The sequence below is a fragment of the Balaenoptera ricei genome, chromosome 1 (assembly GCF_028023285.1).
Source record: "Balaenoptera ricei isolate mBalRic1 chromosome 1, mBalRic1.hap2, whole genome shotgun sequence".
In the NCBI taxonomy this organism is placed as follows: domain Eukaryota; kingdom Metazoa; phylum Chordata; class Mammalia; order Artiodactyla; family Balaenopteridae; genus Balaenoptera; species Balaenoptera ricei.
The window spans coordinates 25,482,162-25,500,570 of record NC_082639.1 but is presented as its reverse complement, the minus strand read 5'-3'; the positions used below and the strand labels follow the sequence as shown (position 1 = coordinate 25,500,570).

The 18,409-nt window shown below is 42.5% G+C and overlaps 1 protein-coding gene across 3 annotated transcripts in view; it reads right to left on the bottom strand.

Annotated features, from left to right (window-relative positions):
• Positions 1 to 17,084, bottom strand: part of KPNA6 (karyopherin subunit alpha 6) — a 53,889-nt gene extending 36,805 nt beyond the window's left edge. Inside the window, exons 1-2 of one of the 3 annotated variants that reach the window (XM_059917847.1) lie at positions 16,979 to 17,070; positions 9,004 to 9,150 (exon numbers count right to left, since the gene is read on the bottom strand). Coding sequence is in view for 1 of the 3 variants with exons in the window: in XM_059917838.1 (XP_059773821.1) it covers positions 16,979 to 16,982 (4 nt within the window). In the remaining 2 variants the exon portion in view is untranslated. Of the gene's footprint in view, positions 1 to 9,003; positions 9,164 to 16,978 lie in introns of all 3 variants that reach the window. The other 2 variants (XM_059917855.1, XM_059917838.1) reach the window with 2 other exon arrangements.
• Between the last annotated feature and the right edge of the window lie 1,325 nt (positions 17,085 to 18,409).

The window sequence follows — 18,409 nt, the reverse complement described above, 5'->3', positions numbered from 1 at the left end:
CTATTTACAATCTGTATCTGTTCTCCTCCTGTGTAAGTTCTACAAAAACTTTTGTTGTGGGAAGAGATATGGGAACATATGTATATGTATAACTGATTCACTTTGTTATAAAGCAGAAACTAACACACCATTGTAAAGCAATTATACTACAATAAAGATGTTAAAAAAAACAAACAAAAAAACTTTTGTTGTATCCCCAGCATCTATGATATATACAAATATTTGTTGACTGAATCACTGTTCAAATATCTACTCAATACTTACTGAGCACCTACACTGTCCCAGACACAAGGTGTAGCTGTAAAAGTTGCTTAACAAGTGTTTGCCAGTAAGTGTAGGGTAAGGGAAGAAATGTACAGCAAAGGAATCTTCCTTGTGACTGGAGTGGAGCAGAACTTCCAAAAGCAGATTTTAGAAAGATTTCTTCCTAGAAACCCAGAAAGCACAGGTTTCCTCCAGAATTGGTATGAAAACTGAATAGACGCTCTGTTGTAAGGACACACACACACAAATAAAAAACTTAAAAAAAAAAAAAGACTGCAGGACACAAATGGCTCAGAAAAAGACATTTTAGACAGCTAAATCCAGTGACCTTGTCAGTATTCATTCTATTTGACTTTCTAATTTGCCACTGATGATCACTTTTGCCTTCTTGAAACTCTACCCATGATTCTGAAGGCACCACCCTCTCCCAGTTCTCTCACCTTTCTAACCACTCCTTCTCAGGTTTCATACTGTGTTCCTCTCCCAACGCCAATCTCTCAATGTCAGTGTGTATCAAAATTCTACCTTTCTGGTCCTCAGCAGAAGCAGCCCCCTTTCCCAAGTGACCTCCCTTAGCTTCAACCTCCACTTTTACACTAAGTACCAAATCTCTGTTGTCACAACCTCTGCCTGTGTGTTTTTCCAAATGCATACTGGCTATCTCCACCTCACTTTCTCTCTCCTTAAACCAGTTTCTTCTCCTAGGTTCCCTAGTTAGGAGTTAATGCCATTACCATTCACCTGGTCTTAGAGTAAGCCATGAACTTTCTATTCCCCAAAGACAACACGTTGGCAAACTGATCTTCACCTATACCAAAGATTCTCTCCTTAACCAAACTCTATCCAGGCTCCTCTGAGACCTTTCTCAACTAGGTTCAACCTTGGCCTATCAAGATTTGAACAAAAAACACTAACATAGTTTCTAACAGCTCAAGGTCACATCACTAGATGACCCTAGCCCCCCTTAAAGTGCCTGACTGAGAAAATCTCAAGGCTGCCAAGTGAATTTACTGTTTCAGCCAACACCTGAATATAGGGTTCCTGTTTCCCAGGATCTGTGGGAGGGTAGGAGACTACCTTCAATAAGCCCCAGTAGCAAACCCAGTTGGGTTTCATGTGGACCACCTCCTCCTTCCTTGCATTTTGTAATTTTTCATTTCCCTGACTTTACTGAGCTCTCTCTCACCCCCACCTCCATTCCCTCATCCTTCCTTTAAAACACCCAGTTACCTCTGCACAAAGTTGAAATCAGTTCACACTTTTCCCTATTGCAATAGTATATTACTGATTAAAATCTGTCCTTACCACTTTGGTGTCCAACTTTATCTGTGTTTATCTTTGTTTACCTGTTACTACAAACTGGTTCCCACTGACAACCTCCAATGGCCCTGTTTTAGTTCACAACTCATCACCTCACTTCTAGATCATTAACTCTTTGAGAGCAAGAATGTGTAGCACAGTGCACAGCACATACATACTCTCAAATGTTCTATTCAACATTTTTAAACTTCAGTTTTCCAAAAGATCTGAAGTGGTTTACAATAAATTCAACAAAATAAAAAATATCAAACCCAAAAATCTGGAAAAGGAATATACACATTTGTATAGAAAATGGGGAAAGATGAATGCAGATCAGCAGAACCCAAGAGTCATTTAATTATTGAAACTGACTTGCATTTTGACATGTCAGCTACCTGTCAGCCAAAATAAAGCAATATGAGTGAGCTCTTACATAATTCTCAATATCCATGATGGTGTCCTTTGAAGCACAAAAGTTTTAAATTTTCACTAAGTCCAATTTATCTCTTTTTGGGGTGTGGGAGGCTGCTTGTGCTTTTGGTGTCATATCTAAGAAACTGTTGTCTAATCCAAGGTCATGAAGATTTACTCCTATGTTTTCTTAAAAGAATTTTATAGGGACTTCCCTAGTGGCACAGTGGTTAAGAATCCGCCTGCCAATGCAGGGGACAAGGGTTCGAGCCCTGGTCTGGGAAGATCCCACATGCCGCGGAGCAACTAAGCCCGTGCGCCACAGCTACTGAGCCTGTGCTCTAGAGCCTGCGAGCCACAACTACTGAGCCCACATGCCACAGCAACTGAAGCCCACGCGCCTAGAGCCCGTGCTCCGCAGAGGGAGAGGACACCGCAATGAGAAGCCCGCACACCGCAACGAAGACCCAACACAGCCAAAAATAAATAAATAAATAAATTTATTTTAAAAAAAAAAGTTTTATAGTTTTAGCTCCTTACATTTAAGTTTTTGATCTAAGTTAATTTTTTTAATTTTATTTTTACTGTTTTATTTTATTTATTTTTTGGTTGTACCGCGCGGCATGCAGAACTTCCCCAACCAGGGATCGAACCCGCACCCCCTGCAGTGGAAGCAAGGAGTCTTAACCACTGGACCACCAGGGAAGTCCCTAAGTTAATTTTTATATATGATGTAAGACAGGAGTCCAACTTCATTCTTCTGCATATGCATACTTATTCTTTTTAGGCAATATATATATCAATAGCACATTAGGATAATCAAAATAAACCAGTGATTCACACAAGTCCTTTCTTAATGAATTTAGCATTAATTGAGATGCCTTCAAAGTTTTTATGATAGAACCAATCTACTAAACTAACAAACTCTTGTGGTATATAAGTTCCTTTCCTGTGTCAAGTTACTTATTTCCATGTCCTGCTAGGAGACCTCCGTCAGGCACCAAGGCAGGCAAGGATCATGATGCTCCTGCCAAAAAAATCACACATCTGTGTCCTTGCCGCTAGATGTGAAAAGAAGCAGTCTTCTCAAGTCCAGTCCAGAATGCTTTCCAAAGTCTCTGGCCGTGGTGGAAAGTTTTTATCTACTAAAAGCCTTTTGAAAGCTCTTTCAAAAATGCCAGTCAGGGACTTCCCTGGTGGTCCAGTGGTTAAGACTCACACTCCCAAAGCAGGGGCATGGGTTTAATCCCTGGTTGGGGAACTAAGATCCCGAATGCCACAGGGTGCGGCCTAAAAAAACAAAACAAACAAAAAATGCCAAAGTCAATCTCTAATCTCTGCAGAGGGTATGTTCCCAGGGAAAATTCAAATTTGATTGGTAATGATTTAGAAACAATTTGCTTAGCTTTTAAGTCTAAGCTCATACAGAACCCCCATTTTATTTATTTTTTATAAATTCTTTTTTGTAAATATTTATTTGTTTGTTTGTTTGTTTATGGCTGCATTGGGTCTTTGTTGCTGTGCGCGGGCTTTCTCTAGTTGCGGCGAGTGGGGGCTACTCTTCATTGCAGTGCACGGACTTCTCACTGCGGTGGTTTCTCTTTGTTGCGGAGCACAGGCTCTAGGCACATGGGCTCAGTAGTTGTGGAGCACGGGCTTAATCACTCTGCAGCATGGGGGATCTTCCCGGACCAGGACTCGAACCCGTGTCCCCTGCACTGGCAGGCGGATTCTTAACCACCGCACCACCAGGGAAGTCCCTAGAACCCCCATTTTAGAGGTGAGAAAATTGAGGCATAACTTGCAGAAGGACCCAGCTAATAAGTGGAAGACTCTAATCCAGATCTTTGAAGACTCTAATCCAGATCCTTCTGACTAAAGCCAAAGCTCTCTCTATTACATATACTCTACTCAACAGCATACTAGCCGCAAGGGACTCCTTTGTTATTTCTTGGAAGAAGTGTGTCAATGTTTCTTCTTGGATTCTACCACCCTAACCATTGCCTGACTCAATCTGTCAATGACATGTGGTCCAGTTCTTGCCAAGAAAAGGGAATACAAATATCAGAAGATACCAACACAGGAACTTCCCTGGTGGTACAGTGGGTAAGACTCTGCACTCCCAACGCAGGGGGCCTGGGTTCAATCCCTGGTCGGGGAACTAGATCCCGCATGCTGCAACTAAGAGTCCGCATGCTGCCACTAAGATCCCGCGTGCCACAACTATGACCCGGCAGAGCCTAAATGAATGAATGAATGAATGAATAAAAGAAGGTATCAACACAAATATGAATGGAAGTAGAATTTTGTAGGGACTGGCAGTAGTTAGGTAGTCATTTGAAGGCTATTTGCCACTTCAAAGGAAAAACAAAAACAACCATTTGAGTTAATCCTCCCTGTTCTGGTGCAGGGTTTGAAAATCTTTTTAAAAAGTTTAACACTGGGACTTCCCTGGTGGTGCAGCGGTTAAGAATTCGCCTGCCAATGCAGGGGACACGGGTTCAATCCCACATGTCGCGGAGCAACTAAGCCCGTGCGCCAAGACTCCTGAGCCTGCGCTCTAGAGCCCGCGAGCCACAACTACTGAGCCCGTGTGCCACAACTACTGAAGCCCGTGCGCCTAGAGTCCGTGCTCCGCAACAAGAGAAGCCAGTGCTATGAAGAGTAGCCCCTGCTCGCCGCAACTAGAGGAAGCCCGCGCGCAACAACGAAGACCCAACACAGCCAGAAATAAATAAATTAATTAATTTTTTAAAAAAAGGAAATACTTAGGCTGAGCGAAGGCACTGTGCTGGACAGAGTATCAACAGGCACACTGGAATAGTGTGGTATCAGTGAAAGGAGCTACAAAGCCAGACAATCTGATTTCTGGTCTGCTACTTAACAAGTGTACAGCCTTGGGTGTCACTTATCTGTATCTCAATTTTCCTACCCTTGCCCTGTCTACCTCAGAGTTACAGTGAAGATCAAATGAGAATACACATGAAAGCACTTTGTAAATAGTAAAATGCTGTGCTAGTAAGGTAGGATTCGGTTTGGTAATAGTTTTTCAAACTTCTGGAATTTCTCTCAGAGCTTTTTATGACCAAGAAATACTGCAAACAAGGAAACAATATGAAACAGTTCTGACGGCATGAGGTTCTCAGGGTGTTATTTGTAAGCCTGTCAGAACTGTCAATAACCAAGACAATGGGAGAAACTTCTCTATGGACAACTGGATTAGTCCATAATGGGGCCATAATAAGGCTGCTCATATTCTGGCAGATCCTCACAGGACTGGGCTGAAGAATGATCACTCCAGGAAACAAAGCTGAATCTATAAATCAGGAGGTCTGGCTAAAAGATCATGTGGGAAAAACAATCTTCTGTACACACAACTATATATTCAAAGCTCAAGGCCTAAGTGAAGCATGGCACACTGAGGTACTGCATCAACCAGACAGTTGATAGTCCAAGTTCTCTAATCCTAATTCTCTCCTAGGATTTACTAGTCCTTTTGGCCCTTGAATCTATATATAAATGCAATGCTCAGACCTAGGAATGGGGAAGTAAGGGGTGGTGAGAGACACAGGCGAGGCCCAGGATAGCTACAGTCAAATTTCTCCAAAAGAAAAATTCCAAATATCTCTTGTAGACTGTGCAGAATCTGGAGGCTCTTACCTTCCTAGGGACACCCCATTGCCACTACCACTAGGTGCTACAAGGAACTAAAATGAATCACTTAAAGTAGGAAAACCAAAGCGCTTACCTTCCACTTCAGTCAATGCAAAAACATTCACTGAATATCTCCCAAGCACTCACACTGCTCAAGGAATCAAGGGGAAAAGAAAAATCCAAATTGTTATCTCCAAACTGACTCAAATGGACAAGTGATTTATTATTCATTTAATAAAATGTATGTGCCAGGCACTGTGCAGAAGCTTCTGCCTTCAGGAAGCTTTACAACCGAGTTTAGTCTCGCAGCATCAAGAACAAAAAAGATAATGAATCTAAGTGTGCAATGATGTCAGAGAGTGGAAGTGAGAACTATTTTTACTGTGTGGTGAGCTCTGGAGTGGTCTTTGAAGGCTAGATGGTTAATATTTCTAAAGGTAATGGTGTAGGGAGGGACAGCAGTTTACCAGGAGCAAAGATTAGAGATCAGAAAGCCCAAGGTTGGTTTGAGGAACAAGATCAGTTTGGTTAGAGAGGTATAAATACAAAGGCCCACAAGCAAAATGTCTCTGAGATGTAACAGTGAACTGCTGGCCCCTACTGTGCAGCACTATGCCCCTCAATCCCCAGTCTTCGGGCAAGGAGGGTTCTGCATGGCCTGTAGGCGAATTACACAAATCTCTCTGACTGGCTCTTCATTTCAACCTTTGGTAATAGGAGAAAGGGTTTTTCTAACAGCCCTTGTGACAAATTAAAAGCAGGATTTCTCTAACCTGTACATATTAATTCAAAAAGAAGGAGCTAGATTTGGGATGCAATCTTCTGAGGAGCCCAGGACAATATGGGGAAGAAGAGCCAGACTGAGAGGCCACACAAAGGGAACCCTCTCTGTCCTCATTAGACATGCTATGGACAGACACTCAATGTTGCCCCTCAAACCTTGTCAGCTCCTTCCAATATGATGTAGTGAGAAAGAGCACTGATTTGGGAGTCAGGTGAGTTGGTTCCAATCCCCACTGAATAACCATGGGCAAATTACCCACTATTTTGAGTCTCTGCTTCCATTACCTATAAAATGAGAATAATAAACTTTATAGCCCAGTATGATTGATGAGGTAACGTGAAAGTGTCTAGGGTCTAAATGCTGAATCAATGGTATTTCCTTGTTCTTCTCAGCACCTACTTTGAAAGGCTTCAATTCCCCATGAGGGCAATTTCCCAGAAGTCAGAGTCAAAGAGGATGACTATATTTCCTTGCTCTCCATTAGCAGGTGGTCTTTCCTCTTCCTTTCTCCTAACACTGTAGCTCCTTTCTCTTAACCTTTATCCTTCTATTCCATCTTCATTCCCTCCAAAGCTAGGCTGTAAGAACCAATAAGCCAGAGTTTTTTGTTTTGTTTTTTTTTTTAGGCCACACCGTGTGGCATGCAGGATCTTAGTTCCCCAAACAGGGATCAAACCTGTGCCCCCTGCAGTGGAAACATGGAGTCGTAACCACTGGACCGCCAGGGAAGTCCCAAGCCAGAGTTTTAAGAAAGGGCCTGTTCTCTACCATTTACCTCACCCCAAGATAAGCAATTCTAACCACGTCTCATTACAATTATTGCTTCTTTGGAAGATTTAAAAGCTGATGACTTTCACACCTACATCTGCAGTGCATATCTAACACTCAAGGGGTTCCTTCTATCTATGTTCCATAAGCACCTCAAATGGTTTAAAAAAAAATTTTTTTTTTAAGTCATCATCTCCATAAACCTGCTCCTCATACATTCCTTACACATTTCATTATCCACAAACCCATATCTGGAATTCTGAAATCAAAAGAGCTCTGAAAATAAGAAGGTTTTTAGTATATACAACACAAAATACATTTAGCAACAAAACCTGAACAAAATTAACATGAGACTCTTTATAGCCCTTATTAATCCCACTCAATTAATATTCAAATGATTTGCCTGAAAATATTAGTATTATTTGACTATACAGGGCTCTATCCCAGACCCTGCTGGAGGTGTTATGCACTCAAAAGGGTGAAACTGGTTCATGGGGGAGGGGGAGAACTTAAGATATTACAATGGTATGTGGCCCTCCAAAGCTCAACCTTATCAATAAAGACTTATTCCCTAGTATCTAATTTTTCTTGCTGGATTTTCTTGAGTATTACATGAGCAGCATTGACACTGACTTCATAAAAGGCAGACAAAAAGTATGCAAGAACTGTACTACAAAGCTATGGCAAATAGACAGCTATGACTGGGGGACTTTCTCTTGACTGATGGCTGAATCTTGAAGTCATATGACAAGAGGTGGCCTGAGCATGCCTGTTTTGCCCTGTGGATGTTATTTATGTTTGATCCTCAGTGCTTTTGTGTGTGACATGGGTTTTGATAATTAAATTTAAAATTTACATTTTATTATTTAATTCTACAAATTAAAATGTGTCCCAATTAATTATGCCAAGTGCGAAAAGAAAAATGTTAACAATATCTGAACAGCTATCTAGCAGCTAAAGTTATTTTCTCGTATCAGGCAAAAGTTAAAAAGTTTACTAAAAATAATTTTAAGAAACTGATTTTTTTCTATTGTTTTGTTTTTGCTGGAAAATGAACAACTTTAAATGATTTTTAAAAATCTGATTACACTGTTTCTGTATTTATAAATACAGTGAAACAGTATTGAAACAGTTTGCATATGCAATTTGATACATTACAACTTATATAAGTAAATAAAAGTTACTCAGCAAATATAGCTATAAAACTTAGTTAAATGTAAATAGCTTTTTAATTTAACTTTTAACCTAAAAATCTTGTTTAGTCACTCTTAACCTTGCACTGAATAAAAAGCAAGCTTTATGCTTACTCATTTTATGTATAAAGCACAGACATACTTACTGTACATAAAAAGATATAGAGTATATCTGCATGTTAAAATTTCATGGGAGGGATGCATTAGGGAAAAAAGATGTCTAAAATGGTTTCTTAGGAAGGTGATAATGAATGGAAAGGTTGAGGAAACAATGATATAAGGGATTAGGGATCTGTACAAGTCAGAAACTTGGGCGTCACCCTTGACAATTCCTTTCCCCTTATCCCCATATCCAATCACTAGTAATGGTCAGCTTTATTTCCTATTTCTGGACTGTCTCTGTCTCTTCTTCTCCATTCCTACTGCCATTACCCTAACTCAGATCTTCATGATCTCTTGCCTAGACTTTATAAGAGCCTCATTAACCTGTTCCTTTTCTCTTTATTCCAAACTTCTTGAAACAGTTTGTCTCGCCTCTCTTATTTCTTAGCCCACTCCAATCTGCTTCCATGCTATCAAAACTGTTTTTGTAAGACACTGATCAAGTGCAAGATGCTAAATTCAATAGACCTTTTCAATCCTTATTTTGCTGGTCCTCTTGGCAGCACTCAATCCTGACAGCCATGTCCTTCTTCTTGAAATACTCTTTTCCGTTGCTTTATGAGACATCAGTCACTCCTTGTTTTCTTCAAATTGTGGCTGCTGATCCCCTTCTTCCTGCACATTAAAGCTAATGAAACTTGAGGTTCTCTTTTCAGCCCATCTCCCATGATATACATTTTTCATAGGCACTATCAGTGATTCCCAAGGTCTTAGTTACCATATATAAACAGATGATCAATCCTCTATCTCCATCCCCAGACCCCACACTTGAGCCCCAGACTTCTCTATCCAGTTGTTTTCTGGACACCTTCCCTTGGAGGTCACGGAGATATCTCAAAATGTCCAAATTTAAACTCAACTCAGTTAAAAGCATCACTATCCACTCTGCTGCTCAAGGCAAGAGGCCTAGGAGTCATGCTTAATTCCACCCTGCCCCAACCACTTTCAGCCTCCAGATGAAACCAATAACCAAGCCCTGCTAATTCAAATTCCTAACTCTTATTCCCCACTGTTACTACCTCAATCTCCATCAACATCTCTTGCTAGGACTACCACACTACTTAAGAACCAACTACTTCAAGAACCTCCTGGTTGGGACTTCCCTGGTGGCGCAGTGGTTAAGAATCCGCCTGCTAAGGCAGGGGACATGGGTTCAAGCCCTGGTCTGGGAAGATCCCACATGCTGCAGGGCAACTAAGCCCGTGCGCCACAACTACTGAGCCTGTGCTCTAGAGCCCGCGAGCCACAACTAATGAGCCCACGTGCCACAACTACTGAAGCCCGTGCGCCTAGAGCCCGTGTTCTGCAACAAGTGAAACCACTGCAACGAGAAGCCCGCGCACCACAACGAAGAGTAGCCCCCACTCGCTGCAACTAGAGAAACCCGCGCACAGCAACGAAGACCCAACGCAGCCAAAAATAAATAAATAAATAATAAAATTAATTTATTAAAAAAAAAAAAAAAAAAAAAGAACTTCCTGGTTGGAATGTTATCACAGTCTAATTCATTCTCCCCAGAGCAGTCAAGTAATATAAATAAATAAATTTGATCACGTCACTTCTGAGATTAAAACCTTTCAATGGCATTTCACTGTTATCAGGATAAGGTCCAAATATCATTCCCCCCATGCTACCAACCCACCTAGCCTACCAATCTTTTGCTTGTGAAATAATCATTTCACCCTGCCACTGACAACTATCCACAGATCAGCTCTCATTAGCTTAAAGGCCTTCCCTGATCCCCCTACGCTGGGGTGGACCCCCTTATTATATAAATCCATAGTACTGCGGACTGCCCCACTCAAAATATTTATCATTTTAGGGGCTTCCCTGGTGGCGCAGTGGTTGAGAATCTGCCTGCCAATGCAGGGGACACGGGTTCGAGCCCTGGTCTGGGAAGATCCCACATGCCGCGGAGCAACTGGGCCCGTGAGCCACAACTACTGAGCCTGCGCGTCTGGAGCCTGTGCTCCGCAACAAGAGAGGCCGCGATAGTGAGAGGCCCGCGCGCCGCGATGAAGAGTGGCCCCCACTTGCCGCAACTGGAGGAAGCCCTCGCACAGAAACGAAGACCCAACACAGCCAAAAATAAAAATAATAAATAAATAATAAATTAAAAAAAAAAAAAAATTTATCATTTTATAATGGTCTCCGAAGTATGCGGTACAAAATCAACTGGGACATAGGAAGAAAAACATATACATATGTTGTAACTAACACATATATATGTATATAAATAACACATACAAATGTTACATATATATATAAATAATATATACGAATGTTACATATATATATAAGTAAGGTTTACCTTTATTATGCATTAGCCTATTAATACTGGCAACTTTTATCTGTTGGTCAGGTGGCCAAGTTTTCCTGAAGGAAGACTGGGAGTTATACCAAGCAGGTGAAGACACTAGTTCATTCACATTTATCATACTGCACAACACTGTAGTTTGTGTGCCTAGTTAAGTGGATTTACAAGACAGCTAGTTTTAACTAAATTAACATTCACAAAATAAATAAACAGCTTAGAGTCCTATCAAGAAACTGAATGGAAGATAATGTTAATAATGCAGGAAGAGGAACAAAGGAACAGCAGAGCTGATGTCTCTGGAAGTAAAAGCTCCTAAGTACCAGAATTTCACCTGCCACATCACAATAAAACAAAACAAAATAACATAATGACCAGCTAATCAGATCTAAGTCAGCCAAAGATTTAAAATTATCTAGAAGATTATTTAAATTATGGACTTACACTCTCTCATGCACCTTACTCTGAATGTATAGTATGCTTAAAAATAATACTTACTGAATACACAAGGCTATCATGATCAGCAAGACATTTAAAAACACTTGTCTTCATCCTTTTACAATATATACGGTGTATATATTTTTTGGCCTTGCCTCAGGGCTTGTGGGATCTTAGTTCCCCGACCAGGGATCGAACCCATGCCCCCTGCAATGGAAGCACAGAGTCCTAACCACCGGACTGCCAAGGAATTCCCAAAATGTGTTTAGATTTTAAAAGTTAACTTGTAACATCTAAAAATTTTTAATCTGTTATGAAATCATATGAAAATTCAGATTTCCAACCTCAAGGGGGAGAGGGATTGTGGAAAGGGATGCGAAATTATGCAGTAAGGCAACACTAGACCTACATTCTGTCCTGGCAACAACTGGCTGGACCTCATCAGATTGCATGGGACTCTAGTTGGCCCGCCAGTCTCCATTTGGTTGATTTTACTCGATTACCCATTAGAATTTAAGCTCTAGGATTTCACTAAAAAAAAAATATTTTTGTCTGTTTTGTTCACTGCTGTATTTTCAGGGCCTAGAACAGCAGCTGGCACACAGTAGGCATTCAATAAACAGTTGCTGAAATTAACAAATAACAGTTGCCTGCCTAATCCCTAAAAATGTTTCTGACAAGTATTCATAATATGTTTCTGTCTTCCCCTAAAAGACAAATTGATTTATCTTTTATATTTAGCACAGGGCCTGACACATACTAAGTACTTTATTTGCTCACTGTATGACTAATAGCAATTAGTTTTCACTTACTGAGTACTCACTGCGTGCTAAACACCATGCTAAAACGCTTTACAAGCATTAGCTCATTTAATCACCCTAACACTCCTATGAGGCAGATGCTATCACCCCTGTCTTAAGACATAAGGAGGGGCTTCCCTGGTGGCGCAGTGGTTGAGAGTCTGCCTGCCAATGCAGGGGACACGGGTTCGAGCCCTGGTCTGGGAAGATCCCACATGCCGCGGAGCGACTAGGCCCGTGAGCCACAACTACTGAGCCTGCGCGTCTGGAGCTTGTGCTCCGCAACAAGAGAGGCCGCGATAGTGAGAGGCCCGCACACCGCGATGAAGAGTGGCCCCCGCTTGCCGCAACTAGAGAAAGCCCTCGCACAGAAACGAAGACCCAACACAGCCAAAAAAAAAAAAAAAAGTTTAAAAAAAGTATTAAAAAAAAAAAAGAGATAAGGAAAATGAATCTCTGGAGATTAAGCAATTGGTCAAAGCTCTAATTGTATTACAGAATGAAATAACTGTAACACAAGATAAAATATGAAAAGAGCTATATGAAAGGCAAGAACAAAGTGCTACAGAATTCAGAAGGACAGTTCACTTCCAGTTTGGAAGGCATAACATACATATTTGGGAAAGGTCCCTGAGGGAGGTAGCATTTAAACTAAATCTTGTAAAAGAGGCAAGATTTTCATAGGAAAAGACGGGTGGGGAAGGGATTGCTTTTGTCACTTTCTCTACCAGGAAAGGTGAAGTACATACCAAGGAGGTAGTCTGAGTGGAATGCAGGATATATGGATAAATATTAAATCGAATAAGACTAGTAAAGTCAATAGGAAGGCCTTGAATACCATACCCTATGGGTTATGATTTTATCCTGTAGACAATAAGGAGTCCATGAAGGTTCCTAAACTAAGGAGAAGAGTGACAAGACCAGAAGGGTGTTTTAGCAACATTGCTGCAGCAGAATTGGTCGTGGTAAGGAGGCTATAGAACAGATTTAGAAGGCTCCTGAAATAACAACACCTTTACAATTTACAATATTTTCTGACATCTAGTACTTCACTGACACTTCACTAACAACATTAATAAATAGTATTATCATATTTTCACATCAAGGAGCCTGAGACTCAGCAAGTTTAAAGACCACACAATTAACAGTCTTTGTGGGACTATGCTGTGAGAAAAACATACACAAAACAATTTAGGGAAGACATCAGTAACAGGATCACAGTATCCAACAACTGCCAATATAGGAAGGGAAGAAAAGAGTAAGGAACCAAAGATAGGTAAGATTTCCATCTTATGCCCTAGTGTCTGGGCCAATGGTCCCACCATTAACAAAAATGTAGGAAAGGTACACCAGGAAGGGGGAGTGAGTTTGATGCTTGTGGGACACTTAGTTTAGTAGTTCTCTAAGTTGCTGTTATGAACTGTGGGGTGGGTGGGCAAGGCTGGAGGGAAACTAAGAAATGGGCTAAATTACTTCCTGACCTGGAGGCATTATCAGAAAGGTTTTGTTGCTTGCAGCAAACCAGAAGCAGCTTTCAGTATCCTAGAGCCCAGTGACAGCACAGTTCCAAAACATCATGAAGAGATCAGATTCTTTCCGTCTTCTCGACCCTCACCCTTAGAACTGCCTGCTCTTATTTATAAATTCTGCCTCATGATCCCAGCATTGCTAATGGCAATTTCAGAGTCAGAAAAGGGATCTTTCCTTTCCAGAGGCAGAACACTGCCCTTAATAGCCCATATTTTGATTAGAACCATACTACCTGAGTATTTCCTCTATTTACTAGCTCTGACCTTGCTTAAGTTACTGAACCTCTCTGTGCTTCAGTTTTCTCAACTAGAATGTGAGAATCTGAGAAATAAACGAATTAGTATTACAGTACTTACTGCCTAGCACATAGCAAGTTCTATATAAGTGTTCGCTATTATTATAGCTTTCCCATCTCTCTTTTTTTGAAGCTCTCACACTTTGGTGATACCTGGGTTAAAATATAAACCGGCAAAAAACAACAGAATAAAACTTGGCAAATAAGGAAGGCTTTTTCAGAAGTCCTCCAGGCTTCCCTTCACATTCATTAGCCAAAATCTGCATCACATGCCCATACCTAAATCAATCACTGCCTAGGGAGATAGAATTACAATGATTGGTTTAGTTTATATCAATCAAGATACCCCCTGGGGCTGGGAAGGTGCTGCCAGATTCCTGGTTAGCAGGATGGCAGGAACAGTGATAAAAACAACCGATGTCTGCCAAGACTTAGTCGTGAGAGGCTGTGGTCTCTGCTAGGGAGGGTTAGAAAAAGTAAGTTCCAGAGCTGCAAGCCTCACCCCCACAGGGTTCCTAAGAGCAATGAAATCACTGCAAAGGTCTGTTAAGGCTAGTGAAGTCTGGCACAGGAGAAATAGTATAGGATATAGGCCAGAGCTCGACTGAGCGTACTCTTGAGAGGCAGTGAAACACAGCAGGTTCTAGATTCACGGAGGTGTGATGCAGGCCATGTTAGTGTCCCCAGCCCTAGGGCCTAGATCACCAGCCTTGGACTTAATCACCTAATCTTCTCAAAGCCTGTTTACTCATTTATAAATGGGGATAACCCAAATTATCTCGGATTTGATGTTAGGATTAAATGTAAGGATACATTTCACCCCTGTAGTATAAGGATCAGAGAAAAAAACAAAAAATAACCAACCCACACACAAAACCCCCACAGAACAAAAACCCCAATGGCCGGGTGTTCAGAAAGACAAGGTGCAAGGTGGGATGGGGGTGGCGGGGAGGTACCTGAAATGGAGCTGCAGAGAAGAGGGGAGGCTGCCTGACTCTAGACTAAAACTCCCCTTCAGGACCCTGGTCAGGTTCTGTTGCTCTATTGAAGTACTTTCATTTCAAAGTTTACCAGAAAAGGACTAAATTTAATCACACCTGAAGTCTTCTTAGAGGTTTATGTGCAGCAAAATGGGTAAGAATCTCACTTCTGGCTTTGCCGTAACTAACTGTGTTATATTCTCTGAGGTGGCTTCCCCATCTGTAAAAACTGAGTAAATCGCTGCCAAATTTATTTCACTGGGCTTAATAAACTAAATATTAGCCCCTTCCCTTTGAGGCAGCAGTGTTCCTGAAATTGAAGGCCAATACAAAATCTATAACATAAAAGCCCCTAAAATTTTTAATTGATACATAAAGTTGCAGCTACAAAGACAAGCCTACCAGTCTTAATGGAGGATTCTGGAAACCAGAGTGCTTAAAGGAAAGGAACAAACATTACTGAAAACATTATTGAAGGTGGAAAAGAATCTGTTCTGATATTTATAGAGCTCTTACTAGTCTCCAAACACTGTGGTATCTTATTTAATTCTCAAACACCTCGATAACTCTGCCCCCTCCCCTCTTTCTAGAGATGAGGAAAGGAAGGCTCAGAAAGGAAGGAAAATAACATTTATCGTGGACTGTGCTGGATGTTTTCCATATGCATCACTGCATCTGACATTTAAGTGACTTCTCCGGATGAGAGCTAGGAAGTAGCAGGCAGGATTATAATACCAGATCTGATTCTAAAGTCATTGCCGTGCAGCTCAAAGGAGTAATTTTTGTTTCCTCAGGATCAGGTTTCTTACAAAACTCAATCCCAGAATCTCAATCCCCACCCCCAACACACCCACAATAGTTGGGGTTAGCAATTCACTTTGGAGTTTTCCAGTTTCTTTCAGATTAAAGATTTCAAAGTGGGCCCACGAGCAAAAATACAAAACACCTTTACAACTCTGCCTAGGATTAAAAGCTTTCTTTCCCCCTTTTCCAGCCCAATCACTTGGGGCCAGGCCATAAAGAACAACAGCTATAAACTAGGGCTCTGGAGCGATCAACCTGGTTTAAGTCACTGACTGTGCGACCTTGGGTAAGTTACTTTACCTCCCTAAGCTTCAGTTTCCTTATCTGTAAAATAGGGATAACAGCAGTATCTATCTCAATAAACAGGTTGTGCATATGAAATAAAACGTGACATGTAAAGCAATCAGAGCGATGCCTGCACACAGGAAGAGCTTAGCAAATTTAGTAGTTCTCATTGCTGGAGAAGAAGTACCACTGATGGTTCTGTCCCTAAGTCCAAAGACTTCGCCATCGTATTCTCTCTGAGCACAGGCCTTGCTACCTGGAGTCCCTTTAGAAAGAGCAACAGGTCGCTCCTTTTCTCCTAACCAGGGCCAGGCCCAGAAACCTAAAGCCCCCGACCTATATATGACTACGAGATCTTGGCACTGGTTTTCTACCACTGCGAAGGCTGTCACTCTGAACCCAACCGAACCACCCCATTTCCGCCGCGGCTCGGGAAGTTCTCCCGGCCTTCAGCGGCCCAGGCTGCCTTCGGCATGGCTGCCCCTGGTTACAGGCCTGGAGCTGGCTCGCCAGGCGTCCCTTCGCCAGAGAACTCTCTCTGCGACGTAGGGAGGATTTCCCTGAGTTCAGGGGAACCAGTGAATCCAGTTAAGAGGCGCGTCGGTCAGACACACGCCTGGAGAGGGTTGCCTTAAACGCCTCCCGGGCCTGCCACTGGGAGCCCGGCCCCCGGGCCTGCCCCCGGGAGCCCGGCCCAGACCGGAGGGTCAGCCCCTTTCTAACCTCCGGGAACGCGTGCGATCCGGCCCAGGGCCACCACGTGGGGGCTCCAGAAGTGGCAAGGTGTTCCCGGAACCAGCCCCCAAAGACTGCTCCCCGCTTGGGCCCTAACCTGGCCCCAAACTGGCCTGAGCGGCGCTCCCGGCCTGGCTTCTCCCCTCAAACCTATCTGGAGGCGATTCAGACATCCTCTGCAGACTGCAGACAGGCTCTCGCCAGACTCCAAGCCCCGAGACTGCCCAGCCCGAGTCCCCAATTGCCTGGTTTCCTTACTCACCCATCGCGGCTCCGCTCGCTCCTACTTGGCGGCGGCAGCGGCGGCAGCTTCGGCGGCAGCTTCAGCAGACAATATGGCGGATCTGCAGGACGGCAGCCCGAAACGGACAAACTTAACATTCAATCCCGGGAAGAAACGCGCTTTCGGCCCCACCGCCTAGTTCACAGCGACGACCGCATTTAAAGAGACCGCAGCTACTAAAGGCGGGGAATAAGGATGGAATATGAAAGGAGTGGGTGGAGAAAAACTGGGAGGGATACCTACTAAAGAAAGTTAAGTGTGCTTAGGATTTCTCAGCTTTTTCTGCTATTTCCTTTTTGTAGTGAGGTCTCCTCCCCTAGAAACTTTTTCTTCCAGAAAGGTATTCCTTCCTTTTGTAATTAAAACCACCCATAGACCCTGAGCTGGATATGAATAAGGAGTCATCTGGAAAGGTGAAGTGACTTGCTCAAGGATATAGCGATAAGGAAATGAAGAAGTCTAGAGTAAACCCGATTACAATCTTATTGGGAGATAAAAAGTAGAAAAATAATGAGACCGGTGCAGTGCTTTATAGTTGACAGAGCTATTTCATTTATCCTTACTGCAAGCTCTCTGAGGGCACAAGTCGGTTCTATAGTGTTCATCACTGATCTCCAGCACCTAGCACAGCATCTGGCACGTGGTATGTGCTCCATGAATAATTGTTGAATGAATAAACAAACGAATGAACAGATCTGTGAGTTACACAAAAAAAGGGATATGATCTCCCTTTTCAGAGATGAGGAAATTGAGGCTCTGAGGTTCATGCGTCTTTTTTTTTTTTTTTAATATTTATTTATTTTGGCTGTGCCAGGTCCTTAATTGCGGCACGCGGGATCTTTAGTTGGGGCATGTGGGTTTCTTAGTTGCAGCATGTGGACTTCTTAGTTGCGGCATGCAAGATCTAGTTCCCCAACCAGGGATCGAACCCACGTCCCCTGCATTGGAAGGCGGATTCTTAACTATTGGACCACCAGGGAAGTCCCGTCATGTGTCTTTTGAATCATGGAACTTATGGCTGGTACACATTAGACCTCCCTTTTTGCATAATAGGATTCCGATCCTACTGTCCCCCACCTCAACACACAGAGGAAGGCTATGTCTTCAAGTCACTGGTCCCAAGAGGGAGCTATCTTTTGGAAGCCCAGGTCCTGTCATAACAAATTGCCACCTCTAGTTGTGTACCTGGCCCACTGAGGGAAACAACTCAAAAAGCCAATTCTAGGACTCAGGGTCAGGAAAGGGAGTGTTATCTTTCTCTTCCTACTGCTGCTGCTCAAGGTCAGACCTCTTCATTCTCCGTTGGTCTATTTTACCTGCCTCCTCACTGGTGTGCCTCCAGGTTCTCCCACTTGCACCCATTATCTCTTTAAAAGCAGAGACCTTATCATGTCCCTCCTCTGCTTAGTG